At 34.7% G+C, this 25,138-nt stretch overlaps 2 protein-coding genes across 2 annotated transcripts; both read left to right on the top strand.

Moving 5' to 3' along the window:
* The first annotated feature begins 9,752 nt into the window (after positions 1 to 9,752).
* Positions 9,753 to 14,510, top strand: LOC21390565 (uncharacterized protein At1g32220, chloroplastic). Its single transcript, XM_010110004.2, has 10 exons — positions 9,753 to 10,005; positions 10,758 to 10,875; positions 10,981 to 11,069; positions 11,505 to 11,560; positions 11,644 to 11,699; positions 12,165 to 12,258; positions 12,926 to 13,005; positions 13,335 to 13,377; positions 13,692 to 13,783; positions 14,153 to 14,510. The coding sequence occupies exons 1-10, from the start codon at positions 9,950 to 9,952 to the stop codon at positions 14,327 to 14,329; spliced, it is 861 nt and encodes a 286-aa protein (XP_010108306.2). The 5' UTR covers positions 9,753 to 9,949; the 3' UTR covers positions 14,330 to 14,510.
* An 824-nt stretch (positions 14,511 to 15,334) lies between these two features.
* LOC21390566 (uncharacterized protein At1g32220, chloroplastic) lies at positions 15,335 to 24,750 on the top strand. The gene is made up of 10 exons (XM_024173419.1): positions 15,335 to 15,465; positions 16,059 to 16,140; positions 16,254 to 16,342; positions 17,010 to 17,065; positions 17,150 to 17,205; positions 17,471 to 17,564; positions 18,103 to 18,215; positions 23,849 to 23,891; positions 24,121 to 24,212; positions 24,517 to 24,750. Exons 2-10 carry the CDS (start codon positions 16,063 to 16,065, stop codon positions 24,691 to 24,693), a joined length of 798 nt encoding a protein of 265 aa, XP_024029187.1. The 5' UTR covers positions 15,335 to 15,465; positions 16,059 to 16,062; the 3' UTR covers positions 24,694 to 24,750.
* Positions 24,751 to 25,138: the final 388 nt, after the last annotated feature.

Consider the following 25,138-nt stretch of genomic DNA (forward strand, 5'->3'; position numbering starts at 1 on the left):
AAACCAGGCAATGACACCCCCATCATCCATACATTTTTTTTTTTTTTAAACTTTTTTTTTTTTTTTTTTTTTTATATAAAAAAGCTAGCACATTAGGGGCTCAAGAGATAGAGGAGGGACCCGGGAACTTTGAAAATGAAAAAGAACACGAGAGCTTTTAGTAAAATTTTGCCGCATTTATCTACTCCATATCATTATCACGCATCATCATCATCCAAACCCCACCACTTTATGCTTTGCTTGCCACCTCTTCCCCCAGCAGGCCCCATTGCCTCCGGCATTTGCCCCTTCCCTATCTCCCCCTATATACATACATATACACATTGATATACGTATAATACAAGATCACATCTCTATCGTTTTGTATTTGTTTACATATATAAGTATAGGTATATAGATATATATTATGACATGATTGTGTTGTACATATGCTTAAAATACGTCATAAAGCACAAAGGTTGATCCAAGGAGGGTACGGTATGAACTGGGAAGAGACAGCAATCCACTAGTAAGGATTCTCAATCATATCGCACTTTTGTGGGGTGTATTTTTTTTTCTCAATTAAATTAATCGTACTGTCTTATCTTTCCATCTCTTTTCATAGATTAATTCATATTTATAATTTGTTGTAGCACTAAGAATGGTAAACAATGTGTGTGTTTAGTTGATAAATTTATATCATAATTTATATAATTCGTATTTTATTATAATATTTTTTTTTATAAAAAATACACGTAAATTAAAAATAATTTTAAATTATAATTTAAACGTCTTTATTTCTCCGATGGCCGCGATCTTCTTACACTAACGTTGTTATTTTATTGTTTCAGACGTTGTCCCACACCATATTATACGTCCCCGCCTTTCATGCGTCGTAATACATTTTTTTATTGTGTTCATACCTGCGAAAATAGAACTGTACCAAAGAGAGAAAAGAGATTCTTCGAATTCCACACTTATTAAGCCCAACATAGTTACAAATATATATATATATATTTAATTTGCGCATATATCATTTTTACTTTTATTTATTTTGAAATTATTTAACTTTCGGAATCATTTATCTAAAAGAATTTAATTAGCGTTGTTTCTTGTTAATTAATATTTGGCTTGTCAGGAAAGGGACAAAAAAGTAAATATCTCAGGCAATGCTAAATGGTTCTTTCGCTTGAGGACAAAAGAAGAAGGAATTGTTCTTTTTAAAATTTAAATTGAGAATTTAAATTATGCATGCAAGAAAAAAATATTATAATAAAAAAAATAATTTTAAATTTTTATAACAGAAAAATATTATAACAATAGAATTTAAATTATGATTTAAGTTAGGAAAAGAATAACTCAAAAAAAAAGTCGTACATGAACGTATCTAAAAAGAACTTAATTGACATACAGAATTAACAGAGATCAACAATTCTTTCTTAGATTATTTATTTAATGACGTGATATATATAAAGATAGAGAATTCTAAATGAAAAACCAGTGGCGATAATAAATTTAGACTCAAATTATGTGAGCCTCATATTAAGGTCCTGTTTATTTCGCTAATTTGAGTTTAGAATTCGCATTTTACTATAGTAAAAAATTCTAAAAAACAGTCACATCTAACTTGTTTGTTACAGTAAAAAGTACTCATATAAAATCACATCTCAATTTGAATTAAAAATTTGAATCAGCGAACTAAACGGGCTCAATGACTCCATGGCCACAAAAAAAAAGGAAAGAGAAAAAAATGATCAAAACTTTTAGGAGACGTTTGGTTCGTGAATTAAAATCATGTGATTAGAATTATTTTCAATTTACGTGTATTTTTTATAAGAGAAAACACTATAACGAATCATAAACTATAATTCAAATTACGGTTTGAATCATCTAACCAAACATCCCCTTAATTATCTCAAACTAATCCCATCAGTAAAGAATTCTTTGTCGTTTTCTTACTATTTTTGTCTTTTTTGACATGTGCCCCTTTTAATAATTGGCTGATTGGATCCGGAATGCGCATCTACAGTACAACTTCGTTTTGAAGTAGTTACCTAAACTACTAGCAAAAGCCGAAAAGGAAAAGAGAAAAAGAGATCAGATTACTCATCCCTTTAGCTTTTATGTTTTAAATCCACAAGATCTAAAACACATTGTTTATTGACTTCCACAACATCTAAACAATTAACAAAACCACTACACTCTTGATTCACTTAAATCATTTTTGCTGGTTAACATTGATGCTGAATTTCATCAAACGCACTATTGTTTATATGTGTGTGTATATATATATATATATATATATCTACCTTTTCAGCTGTGACGGTTTAATACAAGCTCGTTTATCAAACCCACTATTGTTTATTAGCTTTGTGCATGAATTTATTAATCAACGCACTATTGTGAATGACTCTCTCTTGTCTCTATAGTTTTCTATTTGTTTTTATATATAAATAAGATTATCTTTAAAAGTGTCCCAAAATATGTACTTTATTTTAATGTGTTTTTTAATTTTTGTGTCCCTTAATTTTTTAAATCAACTCAAAATATAGAAAATATGTCAAAATCTTCTCCATCCATTTCTGTTTATAAATTTAACAGAACCGCTTAGGTGTTATTAACATTTGACATTGACTGGTGCAATAAATTCTAATTAACTCTGTTAAAATGATTTAAGTATTGAAAAAATAATAAAGAATAGCAAAAGAAAATATTAAAGAAGAAAAAAAAGCTTGATGTATTAAAATCAATAGGAAAAAAAAAAAGCATAAAAAAACCCCAAAACAAGATCGTCTCCTTCCTCTTGGTTTTATTACTTGCAGACCCAAAAATAAACCCACACCCTAATCAGTTTTCGTGGCCAAACATGTGAGCCCGCCACCCAGCCAATCAGACCGTCCACTTCGAGAACTCCAGCCACTCGCGACGCCCACCTCGCGAACCCAGTCGCGCCGCCCACATAGCAAACCCAATCAAGCCGCCTCCACCTCGCGAGGGCTTTCTTCCGCAATGGAAAGTTCTTCTTGCTCATGTCGGCGAGAGAAGGAGAGGGCTCTGCAACTGGGCGATGGGCCATGGCGGAGAGGCAGGCTTGTGGGGAAGCTTCACGACGACTACTGAGTGAATGTATTTTTTTGATTTGATTGGTTTTGGGTGTTGTGAAGTGTGTGAATGAGGGATTTTTCAGTTTACCAAGGAGAGGAGAAGCGGGGTTGAGAGAAAAATGGTGGTTTAAATTTTTGATATTTACTTTCTTTCAGTAAACGGAGAAGAAGAACAAGATCGAAGATGGGAAAGAATGATTATGAACCGGGAAGAATATATTGGTTCTGTGTTTGTTTGTTTAATCAATTTAATCTGTTTTTGTTTTGGGTGTTTTTTCATTAGTCTTTGATTTTTTTTATTAATAATTAATAATTATATTTTAAAATACCTTTTATAAACTTTTAATTACATCCACGTCAATTAAGGGAGTATGTTGAATTGTTTTATATAAATGGTAGTGTTTAAAATTATTTTAAAAAATTAGGAAGTGTTTTGAAATAATGTACATAATTTAAGGACATTTATGAAAATAATCCTACATATATATTTATATGTATGATAGTACTTGTTTCGATTCTCTAGCTAGTTTGCTTTATCGCGTCAATATATAGGCCCGTTTAGTTTGTTAATTTGAGTTTTTAATTCGAGTTGAGATATAATTTTATGTGAGAGTTTTTTACTGTAGTAAAAAAGTTAGATGTGACTGTTTTTGAGAGTTTTTTACTGTAATAAAACTCGAATTCTAAACTCGAATCGGTAAAATAAACGATGCCATATTCTCTATCTGTTCGGCCACTTAGGAGTTGAAATTTGGTTCTTCAAATTTTATATTTTGTCACTTTTCCTTGCGCACAAACTAGACCCGATTATTGGATCCCCACCTTTCCTTCACACAAATCCAATCCGATCATATAAATTGGATTGATCCCACTTTTGTACTTAATTAATCTTCTTTTCTAAAATACTCTTTGTTTATATTTAAAAGCAATCACGATTGTTGTTAATCATTTATGATATAAATTATTAATTACCAACACTTTAGAGGTGCTTTATAAAAGTTAATATATCTGTATATAATTAGATGAAATTCGAAACTCATTATTGATAAAAAGCCAATATACATCCATTTCTTTCATATAAATGTAATAACTTTATTTCTTTTTAGTGTTGTGTTTATTATATAAAAGCATACTGAAAGATTCACAATATGTCGTACTGACCACGAATATGGCTAGCCTAATTATAAATTCATAGTCCACAACTAATTACTCTACCACAAATTGTAGAATTCAAATCTTATTGCTTTAAACTAAAAAATAAAAAATAAAAAATACGATGCTTAGACATTAGTGCAGACAAACAAAATATGTTCGTTTTAATATTTTGCAAAATTCACTCACGATATACTGTGGTTACAAGCATAATCTAACAATAAATTTATAGTCCCCACATTCTACTAAAATCGTAGAGTCACAGTACTAAATTCAAAAGAAAAAAGAATAATAACATATCATACTGAGACGTCAGTGTAAACAATTATGCTATTTACTTAAAGTTGAAAAAGGAGTGATGGAATAAGATTTACTATAAATATCAACATCTGCTGCAAACTTAAAGCTTCGTTCATTTCACTGATTCGAGTTTTCAGTTTTAAGTTTTTACAGTAAAAAACTCTCAGAAAATGTCACATCTAACTTTTTTTGCTACAGTAAAAAACTCTCAAAAAATGTCACATCTCAGTTCGAATTAAAAACTCGAATCCACGAAGTGAACGACACCTTAATTTGAGATACCAATAACATGTCACCCATTGTGCTAACGTTAAATATTCGAGCATTCCATTAGTGGTGGCATGGTAGTAATGATGTGACGTTGTTATGTCTGAGTTAAATCACATTAACACGACACAAGATCGAAGTACTGAAGATTACATATGACGCTATGGCATCTATGCTTCATCTATCGCTAAGTGGTAATATTGTTGTACTTAGTATTATCTTAATGGTGCTTTCGTGGGTTATTAAGCTTTAAGGCTTTATATTTTGATCACCAAGTTCAAATAAGGAAAAGTGGTGGTTACTACTAATAATTGCTCATGATGGCTAGAAAAAAAGAATAATATCTTCTCATAATCTATCATCTACTGGATATTTCAATGATGTGAATTATATATATCCATGTAATGTCATACACACACACACATATATATATATTACATTTATAAAGATAGTCATGGTTATATATATATATATATATATATATATAGTGCATAGGGCACTTGATCCGGGCCAATCTCCCTAAATTTTAATTAAAAAGTTTAATGGCGTCGAAATTAATCTAATCAATAGCGACAAACCATAAGAAAGATTAGTGTTGGAATCTTTCGCCACAACATATAGAACATGAAAAAGAGGCGCACCATGTTCCTTCCACTTGAGTGGATTTATGACGTTGGAGAACCTTTTTCATTACATGATTCTTCCCTTAAAGATAAGGGAGCTGCCACTAAAAACGTAAAATTATATATAGCACCCTAATTAGTACACATGTAATGTAAGATGAATGTACCTTCCAGTTTGGCCTGCAAACAATATATATATATATATATAAAATATAGGCTAAGTCTCAGTCCAGTATCGGACCGGACGAACTGGAACAACACTTGTATTTTTTTTCTTTAAAAAATATATTTTATTTTTAAAATGTATATATTTTCTCTTAAAACATATATATTATATATTTTACTATAAAATGAAATGTACATATTTTAAGTGAAAATATACACGTTTTAAAAAAAAAATATACATATTTTAAAGAAGAAATATATAAGTGTCGCTTCATTCCGATACCGGATTGGAGACAATTTATATATATATATATATATATATATTTTTTTTTTTTTTCACACTACTTACCACCTTTACATAGTAAAAGTCGTCATTAAAAATTTAATTTCTAATATACATGTTGGTTTTATTGGAGTTTCAATTATCCTGAATTTCTTTCAATTGAGTGGCTTCGTTTCAAAGATCAAAAGAAACGGTTGAAAGCGGCTCCGTTTTTACAAGAGAGATGTGCGATTTATTTTATATTTTTTCCTTGTCATAATGAATCACTGAAACGGTTGAAAATAGATGTATAGTTGTTATATTGCCACTTATAATTCTCGTGCATATTCTTGACTATTTACCTTTGCCAGCAATTTTATTACTCTCGATAGTGAATAGTGAAGAATTACGCAATCTTAACAAATCCAACCTGTATCAAATATCTTCAGTACTGTGTTTCGATGCTGCATTCATGCATTTGTTAAAGGGTTATTTATTTATTTACTTATTAAGTAAATTTTTATGTCAACTTCTTAGCAGTAGCACTATTGCAACAACTGGACGTTTGGTTGGAAGATTCAAACCATGTGATTTGAATTATTTTCGGTTTACGTGTATTTTTTGTGAGAGAAAATACTGTAGCGAATCACGAATCATTACGAATCATAATTCAAATCAGGGAACGAATGTGTCACATTTAAATTAAAGAGGGAATCGCACATCTCAACGATTTCTTTCATTCAAGCTATATACGAAGAATCACATTGCTTTCAAAACGGGATTTGGTGCCCTTATTAGACGTCGTTTTCTCATGTGTGTGTGTGTGTATATATAGAAGCAATCCAATTCGCAGAATCGAATGTTAATTTGTGTCTTGCTTTTTTACCTCAGCATAGTGTGACATCGCTTTCAGAACAAAATCCTTAATTCGCCAAGCTTCCATTCCATTAACGGATCTAATTTTTTTTTGGTTGGTTTTTCGAATTTCAACTTGTAATATTTGGCAGCCACTTTTAACTGTTGCAATTTGTAGACGTAGATGATGATGATATACGAGAACTATTACTAATTAACAAAAGTCAATATCCAATATATGAAGCCGCCGCGCACTAAGCTCTTGATCATATTCTTTTTTTGGAAGCTATTCCCAGTCGAGTGTCGTCTAATCATCACCTGCAAGTTTAACACACATTTTATAATCGAGTATCAAGGGGGACGATATTCCACTCTTGTGGATTCATATTGTTGCGATTCTCTCTAGATTTAGATTAGACGTACAAGTTTGCTCATATTGTAAAATTCAATGTCACTTGCAACAAATATGATAGTTCCTAATCTTTCTCCAAAAAAATTAAATGTGGGAAATCAATACTCAACTTGGATAATTTGGACCTAAAGCATATCCGGAGATTTTATCCTTTTTTCTTTAGCGTGTAGTCATTTCGATCGACACCAAGTTGCACAGATGGTTGTTAAGTCTAGATGAGCTATATATATATATATATATATATATATACACACACACACACATATACACATACACTAATCAGTGGGGTAGTGACTTTGACTATTTATATATACTTGTCTATGATCTGTAAGATTTTATGTATCTGTAATGTAATCTACTTTGTTCTCTGAAATGGTTTGAGCATATTCATCTCTATAGTGAAGATTCCCACGAGATCTTTGTGTTGCATGCATCCGGAGATGGATAAAAAGAGTGAGGCAAATCTGAATTTTATGATTTTTTTTTTATAGCTTTCTACTGATATATAACGCATGATTTTGAATGTTATATTTTAGTCAAAATAACATCAAAAAGAAAAAATGATTAAAATATAGAACCTTTGATTTTTTTTTTCTTTTTTGGCGTATAAATGTAATCGAGCTCCTTTTAGGACACCTTTTGGATTAGAGTGGTGAAACTGAAACCAAAATGCGCGAAGAAATTAAAAGAAGAAAGGACCGCCTAAAACATTTGCCAATTTGAGTATGAGATTTTTACGGAGAATCGCCATTATAAAAATAACAAAGGCTTGAGTGTAAAGAGCTATTAGATGTAGGGCACCAACTACCTAAGTCACTAATTGAAAAATAACCTAAAGGTTGTTTGGTTGGGGGACTCGTACACTGATTTGAATAATGGTTTGTGGTTCGCTACAATATTTTTTCTCACAAAAAACACACGTAAATCGAAAATAATTCTGAATCTATGAACCAAACGTAATCCTAATATGTCCCGCATTGAGTATGTGCTTGCTTGCTCGGAAGACTTAAATGAGTATTTTCTCTTCTTGACTACCCGCAATTCCTATATAAGGCCAGGAAAAACAAAAAAAAAAAAAATGAAGAAGAATGTTACCAAAACATACACTTTGATTATTAAAAAAAAAAAAAAAAGAGTTCGTGACTAAATGTAACCAAGTATTAGTATAGGAAAATATTATAATATATGACAGCCCTAAGTAACAACTTTAGATATGTGGCCATAAAATAAATGGTGATTCTACACAAGGCGTATTTACTCATCTTAATTAAGTCGAATGGTCCAAACCCTAACTCCAAGAGTTATGGCTGTAGAGTTTATTGGAACTACTCCAGTTGTTGGTTCAATCCTATAAACAGAACCGAGATATCACTTTCTTATCAGTATTCTTATTCTACACACACTAGACACACTATTCTCGTATACTTGCATTTCGATTTTCTTTTGCTTTCCTCTATTTGAAGCGTCAAAGAGTACTAATTTTTTAGCATAGAGCTTCCCCTAAAAGAGGCTTTAGTTGACTGGAAACTTGACACATTGATGATCCGAGTATATTGGCCTTGTGACATGAAGCCAACGGTAGATTTTACGGTCTAGCTCTTGAAACTTCTGACTGTATATTGGCCCTACACATTATACGTCGGGCCAATTTAGTAGTGCTGTAGATTTTAAAAAAATTGTTGTTAGTTGTGCTAAAAAAAATAACTATTACAAAAAACAGTTGAATATTTGATAAACTGTAATTATACAAGTATTGATTTTAGGGTATTATGAGTATTATGAAAGTTTCATTAATTGTATTTTAAGATGATTGTCACACAATCTAAAAACCAAAGTTGTCTTTAAACTGCTTCTGATTTTGACTGTAAATTCTTTAAATTTTTTTAAATAATTACTTTTTATAGTTTTTATGAAATGTAAATTTTCTGTGGATGGTTAGAAAATTAATTTTGGGCTCCAAGAATCACTACCAAACGTACCTGTTTGATTGTTGTTAGCAACCCAATAAGAATGTTTTTGGATTACCATTCTCATCTTCATGGGAGAGTGGTCATCCACGTTACATCTTGTATGGCCCAGGTACATCGGCTTCCAGGTTTCGACGAGGCCCAATAAGCAGTCTTTGTAAGCTCATAATAGACTGGGCCAAGAAGATAGGGCCCCACTGAATTCCTTACCAGATTAGCAAGGAAACTTTTGGTCGTCTCGGGAATCTCGATTCTCGGGGATGCGCCATCAAATAAAGATGAGTAGGTCCCACAAAAACGGCAGTCAAGGGCCATCAACTCATCGTAGAAAGTCAGGAACGGGAACGATGAAAGACCGTTCTTGTGCGTTTGACGTAGGCTGGACTTTCTTCATAACATATTATTTTATTATTTATCATTTTTATTTTGGAGATTTTCTTGCATCGCTACGTATTAAATTTTTTTAATTATTAAATTTATGTATTTTTTTATTTTTACATGATTTTGTATAAATTTAATATACTGAAAATCTGACATATTGAGCCGTAGAAGGTCCTTTTTATTATTTTTTTCCAAAAAAACCTCTCGCAAAAGTTTCATCACATCACTAGGCTTAGAGTCAGCCACGTGTACTTAAACCTGTCACCAGCATTAGCCGCCATGTGTCCTCTGTCTCTCTCTCTAAAACTGCTCCGATCTTGAGCGAGAAACAGCTACGCTGTCCGAGTTTCCGACTTACTTGTTCTTCTTGCTCCTTTATTCTTTGAATCCCCACCTTCGCGTGGAAATAATTGAAGAACTAATTGGTAGAAACGAAGAAACCCTAGAATTGCAGAAGGGATTGTGGCAGAGAAAATTTCGAAATGAGGACTCTTGTTTCGCGTTTGATCCATTCAAGATCAACTGTTCCCAGGCTCTAGTAAGCTTCTCTCTTTTTCCTTATTCATTTCTGTATCTTCTGCCTTCTGGTACCACTTTTAAATTTTATATGCATTTGTAATTTGTGCGTTAGACTGTGATCGTGTGCCTCTTTGGTGTCTTTATTTCCAAGTGCAATGTAATGTTTAAATGTTATGTTTGGCTGACGAGAAAGTGTGGCAAAAGATTGGAAAATAAGGACTCCGAAATTATCTTTTTTTTTATTTATTATTAATAAACTTCTGGATGGTTCTATCATTAGAAAATAAATAGGGAAAAAAATGCCCCTTGCCTTGATTATATGTTCTGCTAATTTAATATGTTTTTTTCTTGTCTTTTTTTGTTTTTGTTTTAACCATTTTCTTCAACGAAATATGATTGGTTCTAGAATTTGAGCAAATATGAGAACTGTTAGAACATACATTCCTTTCTTTGGATGAACGGTAGTATCTGGAAGGCTGGAACTTGGACAAAGCCTTTTAAGTTCTGGCTTTTTAATCCCTGAAATAGATTTTCCAAACTATGAGCACAAAGAAACAGAGAGAAATTAATTGTACTGAGATTCATCGCGATGCTTCTGGATTTTTTGAAATTATGCCTGAGTTTTCTCTTCGTAGTTTAGTTAAACTGGATGCGGTTTATGTTAGATGTTTAATTAAGCAATAAGCAATCAAGTTTCCTTAGTCACTTGCTCTTGCGTCAAGTGAATTTGTTATCCTTTCTTCTTATATTCCGATTATTGTTGCCATATAGTGCAATGGGCGTATCGAACAGTGAAAGATATTTGTCAACGGAATCTAATAAGGTCGACGAACCCTTTAAAGTTGAGGAGGCAGAGACTGTCAATGTTCCTCCTCCTCCTACAGAGAAGGTATTTGTTTTTATTCGAGGGTATATGCATCACCGAGAAAGTGTGGCAATTTATCGTTTAGGACATCTTGAATGAATGCCCATTTGATTTTTCATTTTGTTTCAGTTACTTGTGTTGGGTGGAAATGGATTTGTTGGTTCACATGTTTGTAAAGAGGCTGTGGACCGCGGTTTGTCTGTTGCAAGCCTGAGCAGGTTTAATTCTTTACCATGTTTATCAACCTTTTCTTGTGCTTCTTGATTTGAGGTTGTTATCTGAGAGGAGGCTGTTACTCTACTAAATCTACATAGTTCTTCACGGAGTGGTCAATCTTAACCTGTATAACATTAAGGCTTTATTTATCCAACAAATTAATGACAAAAAAATAAATATAAACAAAGGCTTTTCTGAGAAAGGAGCTTCTAGTGATCTGATGGTCCTTTCTAAAAACTATATGTCTACTTTAGATCCCTGAATATTTTCATGAGCAACAAAGACCACGAATGATATGCCTGTTTGGTTTTCTAACTAATATTAAGGTCTTACTCCTTAGTGATTTTATTGAGTGGCAGCTTCTGCTCTTTCACTTTCTTATGGCTATAGTTTAAACTCTAATAATGTATTCCTTACACTTTTTTCTCACTTTTTAGATCCGGTCGATCATCCATACAGGATTCATGGGTTAGTGACGTAATTTGGCACCAAGGTTTGTTTTCCGTAGTGTGTTTTCTATTGGGAACATTGCTTTGAAAATATTATGATGGCTTTCAACCTTATTTCAATCGGCAGGAAACCTTCTATCACCCGGTTCTTGGGAGGACGCTCTGAATGGGGTCACTTCTGTGGTATGTAGTCCTTTCAACTCATTTCTGTGTGTATGAATGGCCAAGAAAAATAAAAAAGGAGATAGGAGATGTCTCTGTTACACAGTCACACACGCACAATGGTGAAGCTATGTAGTTTGCCTGTTGTGCTGTTGTTTTGCCGACTTCTTAGTACAGATGACATTCTCATTGTATGATGACATTAATAGTGCACGTCCATCCTTTTTCTTTACTCGTTATGTAGCAAAATGGATTTTTTCTTCTAGTTTTGCAAATTGCATCTATTAACTTTGCGGATTTCTCATGTAGCAAGCTTACTAAAATACCTTGCTCTAAATTGAACTATTAACTAAAACTGGGAGAACTTTTCTTATCTAAATGATGCTTCATCTACCTTTCATCCACTTGCTTAGCCTTTGATATTGGTTATGTTGCTTTTTGGGCTGAGATTTATCTACTATTCTGATTAAGGTTTCCTTTGTATAGATCTCTTGTGTTGGTGGTTTTGGCTCCAATTCTTACATGTATAAGATCAATGGGACTGCAAATATCAATGCAATTAGAGCTGCTTCAGAAAAAGGTGTGAATCCATACTAACGTTTCAGCTGTACTTATGATTTGGTAATTCTGTTCGTCTCTTGTGAAGTTATGGTTTGTTAAACTCTTAAGAGGATATTTACTAATTTGTAATGGAGAAGGGAAAGATGTTGGAAACGGAAGAAAATAAATTAAGACAGGTGTTTATTTACCTATTAGAAAGTGGAATTGGAAACAATCTGATTCCCTTTCTAGTGTTTACTAACTTTAGAAAAAGGAATCCTAATAGTTGAAATACTGAATTATCCTTGTGCATGTAATTATGTTAAAATTTAGTAAGGCTACAATAGTAATTCTGTGTTCATTGAAAGGGAAACTATACGAGGGTAATTTAGGATTAGCTTTCTTTTTACTTAATCTCTACGTCACGCGGGCCCCATCCATCAATTTAGAGGTCCTCATTTTATAGGTAAACTCATGAATAGGTGGGAAAGGTAAACATCCCTGCCTTTCCCTTTGCCATCTATGACAAGTAAACATGCCCTTAGTGCATTCTTTACCTTGAAAGATTGCCCCTGAACAAGAATAAAAGGGTCTATAAAAGCATGAGAATTGCATGGGCACCAGAGATATTGGCTAACCCTAAATACTGAGGAGAGCTGGCCTATGTTTTCCATGTGCAAATTGAAATCAGTCCCTCAATCCTGCAGGTGTGAAAAGGTTTGTCTACATCTCTGCTGCTGACTTTGGTGTGGCAAATTATTTATTGCAAGGATATTACGAGGGAAAGGTACCATCTTAATCACTTGTTGTTTCAAGTTTTTTTTTGCAAGTGCATTGGATATATTGGCTTATTGCATTCTAACGTATTCACGTATGCCTAGAGCATTTTCGCTTTAATATCAGTCTCCTTTGTCTTTCTGAGGCATAATAGTAAAGTGGTATAATTCGTGTTCTAGTGTCTATTAAGTCTATCCGTTATGTTAATGCAGTAGTGATTAAATATTGTTTCATACATCAATTTGGTGGTTGATTAATTATATGGGCTGGAAAATTTATCTTTCTCAGGGTGTAGTTTGATATTATATAAAGTTATATTTGCATCTTTTTCGAATGCAGAGAGCCGCTGAGGCAGAGCTATTAATCAAATTCCCTTATGGGGGTGAGTTTTCTCATCTTTTAAATATAACTCAGTTGCATTAAGTTTTGCAGTTTAGTTTTACCTATTTGCTCGGCGAGAAAGCGACCTGTCTTAAAACTTTAATTAATGAATGAGCGAACCTTTTTTATTTTTATTTTATTTTTATCAAACGGAATGGATTTCAGAGGGCCTGTGGTAGTCCTCTTTAATTCTTTAATTTCAGAAATATTCTCAGCTTAGAAGTAAAGACTGTGATAATTTGCTTTACGATAGGATATCTATACAATATCTATACAAGTATAACGATTGTATATAACTTGCATACTGTTTTTCAGGAGTGGTTCTGAGGCCCGGATTCATTTATGGGACTCGCCGTGTTGGAAGCATGAAACTACCTCTGGGTGTTATTGGTTATCCACTGGAGACGGTTAGTCGCTGAGTCTTATTCAATTTATGTTCTTTTTTCCGGCATGTATAGATGTCCGATACGACCCATAGGAACATTTGGACTATCTATAGATTTAGCAGAACAAAGGGCAGGCACTTGAACATTTAATGGATAAAGTGCATGAAAGTTTTGGCACACTGCAGGATGCAAATATTCTATGTTCTTCCCGTCTCTCTTTAGCCATAGGAATTGACACTAACTATTGGTGATCTCTCTGGTTTATCACCCGAGTATTTTTCCCCTGTTATTGACCTACCTAACGACTGAAAATGTATGTGGAACGTTAATTCAGCGAAATCATCTAAAGCTATAAAATAAGCATGCATAATTGTATTGACATAACCGCAGGTTCTCCAACGCGCAAAACCTCTGAGCCAAGTGCCGCTGGTGGGGCCTCTGTTCATTCCTCCTGTAAACGTCACTTCAGTTGCAAAGGTTGCTCTTAGAGGGGCCACTGATCCTGTCTTCCCTCCTGGAATTGTTGATGTCTACGGGATACAACGTTATAAGCAGAAGAAGTTTTAAGTCCATGTCTTGGTTGCTTCTCTTCTTCTTTCTGTTTATCAATACTTCAAACTCGGGGAAAAAAAAAATTGCATGAAATGAGAATCTTTCATGCTCGTTACTGGTTAATCAGAGATGTTGTATGGGGATCGTTGAGCCAATAATGTGCGCCGAGTTATGGCAATATTTTTTTGTTTGATTATTCTGTCTGATCAATTGATAATTGGGCAAGTTCCTTTTTTTCCCCCTTGAAATTGTAAAATGGATAGCTTCTTTATCAAATTTTATAAATGAAACGACAAGATTTTGAAAACGACGCGTCGTTCAAATAGAAATTTCAAGGAGCTAATAAGTAATGACATCGATAAGCGAATAATAAAAAGCGTCATCAATTACGTATTGACAATTTGCGATGAATGAATTTCAACGTGTCATTTGCATGACATTAACCACGCTAAATTGGAAGAAGATACGGCATTGCTTTCCGTAAATGACAGTTAATTCTGGAGCAGTGCTGAACCGCCGTTCAGCATTTTTGTTGATTTTGACCATAAACGACATTTCAATTCAATTTAAGACCACAAATAAATGACAAACGACATTTACGTAATGCTTCGAAAGTTTCGTGATGAGCAAATTCTGAATTTATGCTTCGCCAAACTTGGAAAATGGAAACTCGGCAAAGTCTCGTAGATTTATGAATTTCTTGGCGGGAAATGTCCGAAGCCGGATTCGAAGATTTTAGACCAATCCGAACAGGGTTTCGAGAAATGCCCAACCTCGATGGTTGCCAGATTCACCGCCGGCGGTTCTCACAACCACCTTGATAGGAAATTATTCTTATTAGTATTATTATAACTTCTTCTAGAAACATTTATCTTTGAAATTTGGATTTTTATATATTTTAATTACTAGTTGTGTTTGACTCTGATAATTTAGCTTGTTTTAGTTCGTAAGGTTGTCATTTTTAATTTAGTTTTGATTATGTTTTTGCGCTATAATTTTGACCAAAAACTGTATAAGAGAATAAGTCAAGCATTCGTGGATTGAAACAGCAGCAAGTTTATTGATAGAAAAATGGAAGAGAAAATGTTGAAATGAGGACACTGGTTTCTTGGTTTGGTCCATTATCGATCATCATCAGTTCCCTAGCTCTAGTAAGCTATCTTTCTCCTTTTTGACTTTTTTTGCTCTCATTAATTTCTTAATCTTCTGCAATCAATTCCAATTTTTATATGCAATTTTTTTATCTTGTAGTTATATTGTGATCGTGTTTCTTGTTGGTGTCTTTGTTTCCAAAGTAATGTTATGTAATGTTTGGCTGCTGGGAAAGTGTGGCAAACATTTTGAGTACTTTGTTTTCCCGGTTCTTTCTGGTTTACTTTTCGGGTGCACTTGTCGTAATTCTTCCTGATGGTTCTATCATAATTTTTTGGTTATTATTATATTGTTGTTTCTTTTTCGTTCATGAATTTGCTGTAGGACACAAATAGGTGAAAATAATTGGCTGTCTTTCCCTTTTCCTTAAGTTGTATGTTCTGTTGATTTCTTATGCAAAGGAATATGTTTGGTCTAGATTTTGGCCAAAACAGAGAAATATACCTCTTCCTGGGTTTTCTCTTGATAGTTTTAGTTAGTGAAGCTGGTTATGGTGGATATTAAACTATCAATTTTACTAACTCAGTTGCTCTTGCATCAAGTTAATCTGTTATCCATTCTTTTTTATATTCTGATTATTCGTGCCTTATAGTTCAATGGCTGCGTCAAACAGTGACAAACACTTTGAAGTTGAGGAAGCGGAGACTGTCAATGTCCCTCCTCCTGCAGAGAAGGTATTTTGTTTGATGAGGTTGAGGGTGTTACCTTCCCGCAGAATTGGCAATTCAAGGGTCCGTTGAATTAATAATTATGCTATTATTCATTTTCATTTTTTATTTTGTTTCAGTTACTTGTGTTGGGTGGGAATGGATTTATTGGCTCACATATTTGTAAAGAAGCTGTAGACCGTGGTTTGTCTGTTGCAAGCGTGAGCAGGTTTAATTCTTTGCCATGTTCATCGCCCTTTTCTTTTGCTTCTTGATATGTGGTTGTTGTCTGAGAGGATGTTGTTAGTCTATTGAATCTAACATAATTGTTCACTGAGCGGCCAATTTTATGCCTGTATGATACTAAACTCGTTATTTATCCTAACAAAATAATGATAAAAGAAAATAGAAACAAACGCGTTTATGAGAAAGCATCTTCAAGAGAGAAGATGATGGAATATCAACAGTTACTTGTGAAGTATGGATTATGACAACTATAACCTTGCTTCAAGATTAAACCTAGAAAGTGTATAGATATGCGTGCGTGTATGCTGAATGGTATATGTGATATGGATGTTGACATTGTGAAATTATGAAGATGATATATGACGAAATACCTTTCTTGTAAAAAGAAAATGATAATAATCATGACGATAATAAAAAGATGCATGAAGAAATACCATACTATGTTTGCTTGTTTTAATGATTTCCTGTCATTATTTGCTGATGGCCCATTCTAAACATCATGAATCTATTCTATATCCTCCAAATATTTTTATAACCAACAGAAGTCATGGTTTGGACTAAAGTAAAACCCGAATTTTATTACCCATAAGTGGAGCTTTTCTGCTGAGGATATGAGTGTTTGGTTTTCTTACACTTTTCCTCCTCCTTAGATCTGGTCGATCATCCATAAAGGATTCATGGGCTAGTAACGTGACTTGGCATCAAGGTCTGTTTTCCTGTATTATATGTTCTAATAAAGGCATTGGTTTTGGAATATTATGATGGTTCTCAACCTTATTTCAATCAACAGGAGACCTTCTATCACCTGGTTCTTGGGAGGATGCTTTGAATGGAGTCACTTCTGTGGTATCTAATCCTTTAAACTCATTTTCAATGTACATGAATGGCCAAGGAGGAATATTTTAACTCCTTTTTCTCTTAAACTAAAGTAGCCATGCTCTAAATCAAGCTATAACTCCACAAATAAATAAATCAAATTATTGACTAAAATTGGGGAAACTTTTCTTATCAAAATGATACACTTCCTCCATTTACTTAGCCTTTGATATTGGTTCCGTTGCTTTTCCTGGAAGGGATTTGTCTACAATTCTAATTTAGCTTTCTTTTATAGATCTCTTGTGTCGGTGGCTTGGGCCCCAATTCGCACATGTATGAGATCAACGGGACTGCAAATATTAATGCAATTAGAGCTGCTTCAGAAAAAGGTATAAATCCATACTAATGTTTCAGTTGTACTTATTATGGTTTGGTAATACCGTTTATCTCTTGTGAAGTTATGGTTAACGACATGTTTTCTAACTTCTGGAGGATTGTAATGAAAAATGGAAAGATGTTGGAAATGAAGGAAAAGAAATAAGAAAGGGGTGTTTATTTAACTATTAGGAAGATTCCCTTTCTCGTGTGCACAAACTTTAGAATAGAAATCCTACTTGCTTAAGTATCAAATTGTCCACTGCACATGATTACAAGTTACTAAATTAATTTAGTAACGCTACAAAAGTAATTATGTGGTTTATTCCAGGAGAAAGGGAAACATTTCTGCCTTTCTGTTTCCCATATATGACATGCAAACATGTCCTTATGGATTGTTTGCCTTGAAAGATGTTCCCCAAATGAGAAAAAAAGGGTCTCAAAAAGGATGAGAATAACGTGACAGAAGAGATATCAGCTAATCCTAAAATACCGAGCAGAGTTTGCCTGCGCTTCTTTGTGCAAATTGAATTCTGGATCTCAATCCTGCAGGTGTGAAAAGATTTGTCTACATTTCTTCTGCAAGTGCAATAAAGGAGAAAGGGATAAAGAAGAAAGGGACCCATTTATTTTCCCCTTTATTTCGTGGATATTACGAGGGAAAGGTACCATCTTTTTCACTTTTCATTTGAGGTTTGTTTGCAAGTGTATTGGATATATTGGCTTTATTTTCTTCATGTATTTACTCAAGGCGCTTTAATATTAGTATCCTTTGTCTTTCTGAAGCATAATAGTTAAGTGGTAAAATTTGTCTCCTATTTTCATTTAGTCTGTTCATTATCTTTAAATATTGTTTTCTAAAGGTAAATAAGAGGAAAGAAACACAATAACACTGCTGGGCTGACTTGATTCTTTCTGAATAAACGTACTGAAAAAATATACAAAGTTTATAATCCATTTATAGCCTGGCTTACCACTAACTTAGGAACAAAATCTAACTAACTAGAAAATTAGGAAATAAGCTAACTATAGCTCTAGATTACATATTATCCTAACTAACCGTAAATACATTATGTACACCTCAGCATTTCTAACTTTTCTACACTCCCCCTCAAGCTGGGTTGTATAAGTTAAACATGCCCAGCTTGCACACCAATTTTTCGAACGCAGGTCTGACAAGTCCCTTAGTAAGGATGTCTGCTTTTTGTTCTGTAGTTGAAACATAAGAAACACACAGAACTTCCTCTTCAATGTTTTTTTAATGAAATGCCTGTCCACTTCCACATGCTTTGTTCGGTCATGGTGAACTGGATTGTGAGACATGCTAATTGCTGCTTTGTTATCACTATAAACTTTCAGAGGTAATTTCACAACAACCTTCAGCTCTTTTAGCAACTGTTTTAGCCAAAGAACTTCACATACACCGTGTGCAACAGATCTTAGCTTGGCCTCAACACTACTTTTGGCCACCACTGGCTGTTTTTTGCTCTTCCAGGTTACTAAATTTCCCCAAACAAATATACAATACCCTGAAATCGATCTCATATCATCAATCGAACCTGCCCAGTCAGCATCTGTGAAAACTTCAACACTTCTCTCACTGGTTTTTCTGAAAAACAGACCTCGACCAGGGCTGCCTTTTAGGTACTTCAGAACTCTATACACAGCCTCCATGTGTTCCTTTGTGGGCAAGTGCATATACTGGCTTACAAGGCTCACTGCAAACGCTATGTCTGGCCTAGTGTGAGACAAGTAAATAAGTCTCCCAACAAGCCGCTAGTATCTCCCTCTATCCACAGGCTCACTGTTCAAATTCTCCCCTAATTTTAAGTTTGAATCGAACGGAGTGTCCACTAGTTTACAACCTATCATTCTAGTTTCTTGAAGTAGGTCCAACACATATTTTCTTTGTGAAACAAATATGCCTTGTTTGCTTCTTGCAATCTCCATGCCCAAAAATATGTTAGGAACCTAATATTTAGAAGTCTTTTTCAATAGTCTTAAGGAGAGTATAAATAAGGGGTTTAGTGGCTAGGGAGGGGATAATCAAATTTGTAGAGAGTGTCTAGTGCTGTGCACTATTTTGGAGGTCGGGGGTCCTCGAAACCGCCCATCTATCTTGTAATTTTCCATTTCTAGTATTGTTAATGAAGCATAGATTTTCAGGATCCTAACAAAATACCCGAGGTTGCCCAAGTCCTTCATCTCGAACTCAGTTGCCAACTTTTGTTTTATCCGCTCCATCTCCTCTTTATCATCACCTGTCAAGATTATATCGTCCACATAAACTATAAGGACAACAATCTTACCGTTCACGTGTCAATAGAAAATAGTGTGATTTGAGTGAGCTCGTTTGTAGTCTTGTTCCTTTAGAGCCTTCGTGAATTTGTCGAACCAGGCCCTGGGAGACTGTTTCAGCCCATATAGTGATTTTTGTAATTTGCATACCTTACCGCTGCCTTCATTACAATCAAAGCCTGGTGACAACTCCATGTAGACCTCTTCTTCTAAGTCGCCATTCAGAAAGGCGTTCTTGACATCCAGCTATTGTAGTGGCCAATCTAAATTTGCTGCAAGTGATAGCAAGACTCTTAATAGAGTTAATCTTGGCCACAGGAGCAAATGTCTCCTGATAGTCTATCCCATATGTCTGCGCATACCCTTTGGCGACCAGCCTCACCTTATAGCGCTCAATTGAACCATCTGACTTGTATTTAATGGTAAACACCCATTTACAGCCCACCGGTTTCTTATCCAGAGGTCTCTGTACTAATTTCGACGTATTATTTTTTTCTAGGGCATTCATCTCCTCCATAATAGCCTTCATCCAATTTGGGCATTTCAGGGCATCCTCCACATTCTTAGGGATTTCTTCGTCTGCAAGGTTCGTTATTAGAGCTTGAACTGACTTAGACAAATTTTCATATCCCAGAAATTTTGATATGGGATGTTGTGTACATGTCCTGAACCCTTTTCTTATAGCAATTGGCACATCTAGATCACCACTTTTCGTATTTGAACCCGACTCTGGATTGGGTTGTTGGCAGGGAGGATTTTTAGGATTATTGTCACTTTTTGAATTTTTCTTCCGAGAATAAGTCAGGAATTCTGGTTGTGTGTGCAATACTCCCCCTGACTCGGATAAGTTTGTGGGATTTAGATTCACATTTGAATTTGGTGCCATGTTTGACTCAAAGTTTGACTCAAAGTTTGAATGAGGAAGACTTGGAGGTCGAGAGTTTGTTTAAATCAGTCACGGTTTGAGTGGGATTTAAATTTTGCATTTGAGTAGATTGTGGATTTTCCTGTGATTCTAGAGTGAGACTCTGATTTTCCTGAGAATTTGGACTAGAATTTGAATTTTCACTCAAGGAAATAGGAGAAAAATTAGCAAGGATCCCAAAAATATTCCCACAAATCTACTATGTTTTCACCAGAATTTAAATAACTCTCATCACCAACCGAATTTTGCTCCAAAAAATATTCTTCACTCATACTCTCTCCCTGAAGAGAATTTTTGAAAAAAACGGTTGATCCTCAAAAAAAGTAAAATCCATAGATGTAAAAAATTTCCTTTTTTCTGGGGAATAGCACCGAAATCCTTTTTGAGTGGTGGAGTAACCTAGGGTCTAATTTGCTTTGATTCTGGTCATGATTATGTACAAAGGCTGTACATCCAAAAATTTTAAAATCCAAGGAAGAAAAAAGACGAGACTCAGGATATGACTCAAGTAGTTTTTTAACTGGTGTTTGAAAATTTAAAACTCGTGTTGGCATACGATTTATCAAGTAGCATGCAGTTAAAATGGCTTCCCCCTAAAATCTTTTTAGTTTATTTGAAGTGAATAATAGAGCCCGTGCTACCTCTAAAAGGTGGCAATTTTTTCTTTCTGAAATCCTATTTTGCTGGGGTGTATTTACACAAGAACTTTGGTGAATCATTCCATTTTTTGTTGTAAAGTTGGACAAGCAAGAGTTGAAATATTCTGTACCATTATCAGTACGGAATATCTGTATACTCTTATTGTATTGATTTTTAATCATGGAATGAAAGTTTTGAAATATTTGTGTAGTTTCAGATTTGTCCTTTAAAAGATACACCCAACAAATTCTTGTATGATCATCTATAAAAGTTAAGAACCATCTTTTGTTGGTTAAGCTACGAATTCTAGATGGACCCCATATGTCACTATGAATAAGCATAAAAGGATAAGATCCACGATAAGATAATGAAGGATAAAGAACTCTTTTATGTTTTGCTAATTGACAAACTTCACATTGAAAGGAATCCTGAGTTTGAAACAATGATGGAAACAAATGCTTTAAATAAGCAAAACTAGGATGACCTAACTTATGGTGTAACACCATTATTTTCTCTTTCCTAGACACGGTGGTATTGCACACTGTAGCTTGAACTTGACTATTCACGTTAGAATCCTTCTCGAAGTAATGTAACCCTTCGAACTCTCTAGCACTGCCAATCGTCCTCCCCGAAGTCTGGTCCTGAAAAATACAAACTGATTGTGAGATTTTTACCATACAATTTAAATCTTTAGTAACTTTGCTAGTAGATAATAAATTGCATGATAATTTTGGCACATGGAGAACAGATTTTAGAGTGATCTTTGGACTCAATTCAATGGTCCCAATTCCAGCCACCGTTGTAAAGGAGCCATCTGCTATCTTCACTTTGTGAGTTCCAGGACTAGGAGTATAGGAAGTGAACAAATTCCCACAACCTGTCATATGGTCTGTGGCCCCAGAGTCCACTATCTACGGTTCCCCACTAACTAATATACTGCCATAAGCTGTAAAGTTCATACCTTTTTGTACCAAAAAAGAGGTACCCATAGACTGAGGATTTGCGGTTTGAGTGGCAGCTAAAGTTTGCATAGCTGGTCTATCTGCTCCTTTGTAAATGTCATGGCTGAATTGCTATCAATTTTTTTTTTCTGCCTTAGAACCTTGAACTGTTTGGAGCCCTTTAGCCTCTCGGCTTCTTTGTCCATTTGGTACCCAATTCTCTAGCTTTCCATGCAGCTTCCAGCAGGTCTCCTTGGTATGATGTGGGCGTTGATAGTGGTCACACCACAACTGAGGTTTCTTGTTTCCTCGTCCTTGAGATCCTCTGGCTGCCATGGCTGAGTTTTCAGTCTCTAAACTTGTGGTCTCGTTCAGCACCACCTTCTTCCGCCACTCTTCCCTACAGACTTCAGCGAAAATTTCCTCAATCGATGGAAGTGGTCTCATTCCTAGCAAACGTCCTCTGACTTCGTCCAACTCCTTATTAAGTCCAGCTAAGAAGTCGTAGACCCTGTCTTTGTTGATCATTTGCTGATGAAGTACCGCATCTTCTGGATCTCTCCAGTTGCAGCTTTTGAATAAGTCCAGTTCCTGCCACAGCTTTGTGAGGTCGTTAAAATATTGGGTCACATCATTCTCCCCCTGCCTTAGACTCCGTGCTATGTTTCTCAATTCAAACATCTGAGAGGAGTTTTCAAGGTCTGAATAGGCGAGGGTTACAACATCCCAAATTTTCTTTGCCGTGGAAAAAAATAGATAAGTTTCCCCTATCTTTTCTTTCATGGAATGAATTAACCATGCCATTACCATGGAATTATGAGTATCCCAAGTTGGGAATGTTGGGTCATCAGTACTAGGCATGGCATTTGTGCCATCTAGATACCCTATTTTCCCTTTGCCTCTAATAACCATTTGAATGGATTGAGACCATTGAAGGAAATTTTTTCCATTTAGTTTATGCGTGGTAATCTGTAAAGAAGTGCTTTCAGAAAGCGCAGTGGGAGCAATTTTAGGAGTTGGCTGATTGGTAACCGGGGTTACCTTAGAGCCATCAGTCCTGCTTGCATCCGACATTGTTTCTCTCTACTCAATATTCCCTTTAATAGCTCTGATACCATAAAGGTAAATAAGAAGAAAGAAACACAATAACACTGCTGGGCTGAATTGATTCTTTCTGAATAAACGTACTGAAAAAATATACAAAGTTTACAATCCATTTATAGCCTGGCTTACCACTAACTTAGGAACAAAATCTAACTAACCAGAAAATTAGGAAATAAGCTAACTATAGCTCTAGATTACATATTATCCTAACTAACTGTAAATACAATATGTACACCTCAGCATTTCTAACTTTTATACATTTTCATACATGGCTTCCGTGATGGTTCTGCGTACAATTCATGGTTGATTTGTTATATGGACTGGAAGATATATCTTCGTTACGACGTGGTTTGATCTTGTACAAATTACAAAGTTCTATTTGTTAATGCAGAGAGCTACTCAAGTGGAGCTACTAACTAAATTCCCTCATGGAGGTGAGTTCTTTGATCTTCTCATTATAACTTCAGTTACATTAACTGTCAATTTAATTCTTCCCAGTTGACAAGAACAATGAGAAAGTAACGTGTCTTTAAGCTTTTAATTCAATGAATGACTAAACACCCTTTTTTTCATCAAAGGGAATTGTTTGGTGTGGTGATATGATGTGATATGATATGATAGTTATAGAGCAGTGTTATATAACTTACACACCCCTTTTTTCAGGAGTGATTTTGGGGCCTGGATTCGTTTATGGAACTCGCCGTATTGGAAGCATAAAATTACCTCTGGGTGTTATTGGTTATCCAGTGGAGACGGTTAGTCGCCGATTCTTTCTTATTTAATATATGTATGTTCGTTTTCTTGCGTGTATGTTCCCCATCTATCTTACAAAGGCTAATATGAAAACATACGACTAATACGAGCCATAGGAACATCTGGTTTATCTTTAGATTAACAAAGGGTACACGCTTGTAAAAGCGTATAGATAACATGCACGCTGCCATATTCTAATTTACACTAATTGTGACTGACCCTCTCTAGTTTGTCACCTGAGTTTTTTCCCCCTATAACCGAATATCTGAAGATGTGGAATGCTAACTCGGTGCCAAATGATCTTAGGTTCTCCAATGCGCGAAACCTCTGAGAAAATTGCCTCTGGTGGGGCCTCTGTTCAATCCTCCTATTAATGTTACTTTCGTGGCAAAGGCTGCTCTTAGAGCGGCTACTGATCCTGCCTTCCCTCCTGGCGCTGTTGATCTCGACGAAATTCAACGTTATAGCAAGGAGAAGTTTTAGATCCATGTCCTGGTTTCTCTTTCTTTTCAGTTTATCAAACACTACAGCTATGTAACAAACAAATAAAAACAAAAAAAAGTTGCATGAAATTATGTGAATCTTCATGTTCTGCTGTCGTAATTTAACTGTTTTATCTATCATAATGAATGTTTTTTATGTCGATCTCTAGTACTACTGAATGAAAATAGTTTTATTTAACAAAAATAGAAAAAAAAAGAAACTTTTATGCCCGTTACTTTTGAATAGGAGATGTAGCATGGGGTTCCGTTGAGCCAATAATGTGCGCCTATGTCATGGCACATTATTCTGTTTGATCAATTTAGTAAATTCGACAAGTTCATTTTTTTTTTTCTCTTGAGCTTGTAAATTTGACGAGTTCTTGGTTCATATATAGTTTGTTTATCAAATTATATTCATAAACGACAAGAAGTTAAAAACGACACGT

The sequence above is a fragment of the Morus notabilis genome, unplaced genomic scaffold (genome assembly GCF_000414095.1).
Source record: "Morus notabilis unplaced genomic scaffold, ASM41409v2 Scaffold615, whole genome shotgun sequence".
Classification (NCBI taxonomy): Eukaryota; Viridiplantae; Streptophyta; class Magnoliopsida; order Rosales; family Moraceae; genus Morus; species Morus notabilis.

What these genes read in the sequence shown, in the direction of transcription:
- LOC21390566 (XM_024173419.1), top strand. Translation starts at nt 16,063, where the DNA reads ATGGCTGCGTCAAACAGTGACAAACACTTTGAAGTTGAGGAAGCGGAG. An exon ending in TCTGTTGCAAGCGTGAGCAG is followed by an intron (nt 16,343 to 17,009) that starts GTTTAATTCTTT and finishes CCTCCTCCTTAG; the next exon opens with ATCTGGTCGATCATCCATAA. An exon ending in AACTAAATTCCCTCATGGAG is followed by an intron (nt 23,892 to 24,120) that starts GTGAGTTCTTTG and finishes CCCTTTTTTCAG; the next exon opens with GAGTGATTTTGGGGCCTGGA.
- LOC21390565 (XM_010110004.2), top strand. Translation starts at nt 9,950, where the DNA reads ATGAGGACTCTTGTTTCGCGTTTGATCCATTCAAGATCAACTGTTCCC. An exon ending in TGACGTAATTTGGCACCAAG is followed by an intron (nt 11,561 to 11,643) that starts GTTTGTTTTCCG and finishes TTCAATCGGCAG; the next exon opens with GAAACCTTCTATCACCCGGT. An exon ending in TTGGTTATCCACTGGAGACG is followed by an intron (nt 13,784 to 14,152) that starts GTTAGTCGCTGA and finishes ACATAACCGCAG; the next exon opens with GTTCTCCAACGCGCAAAACC.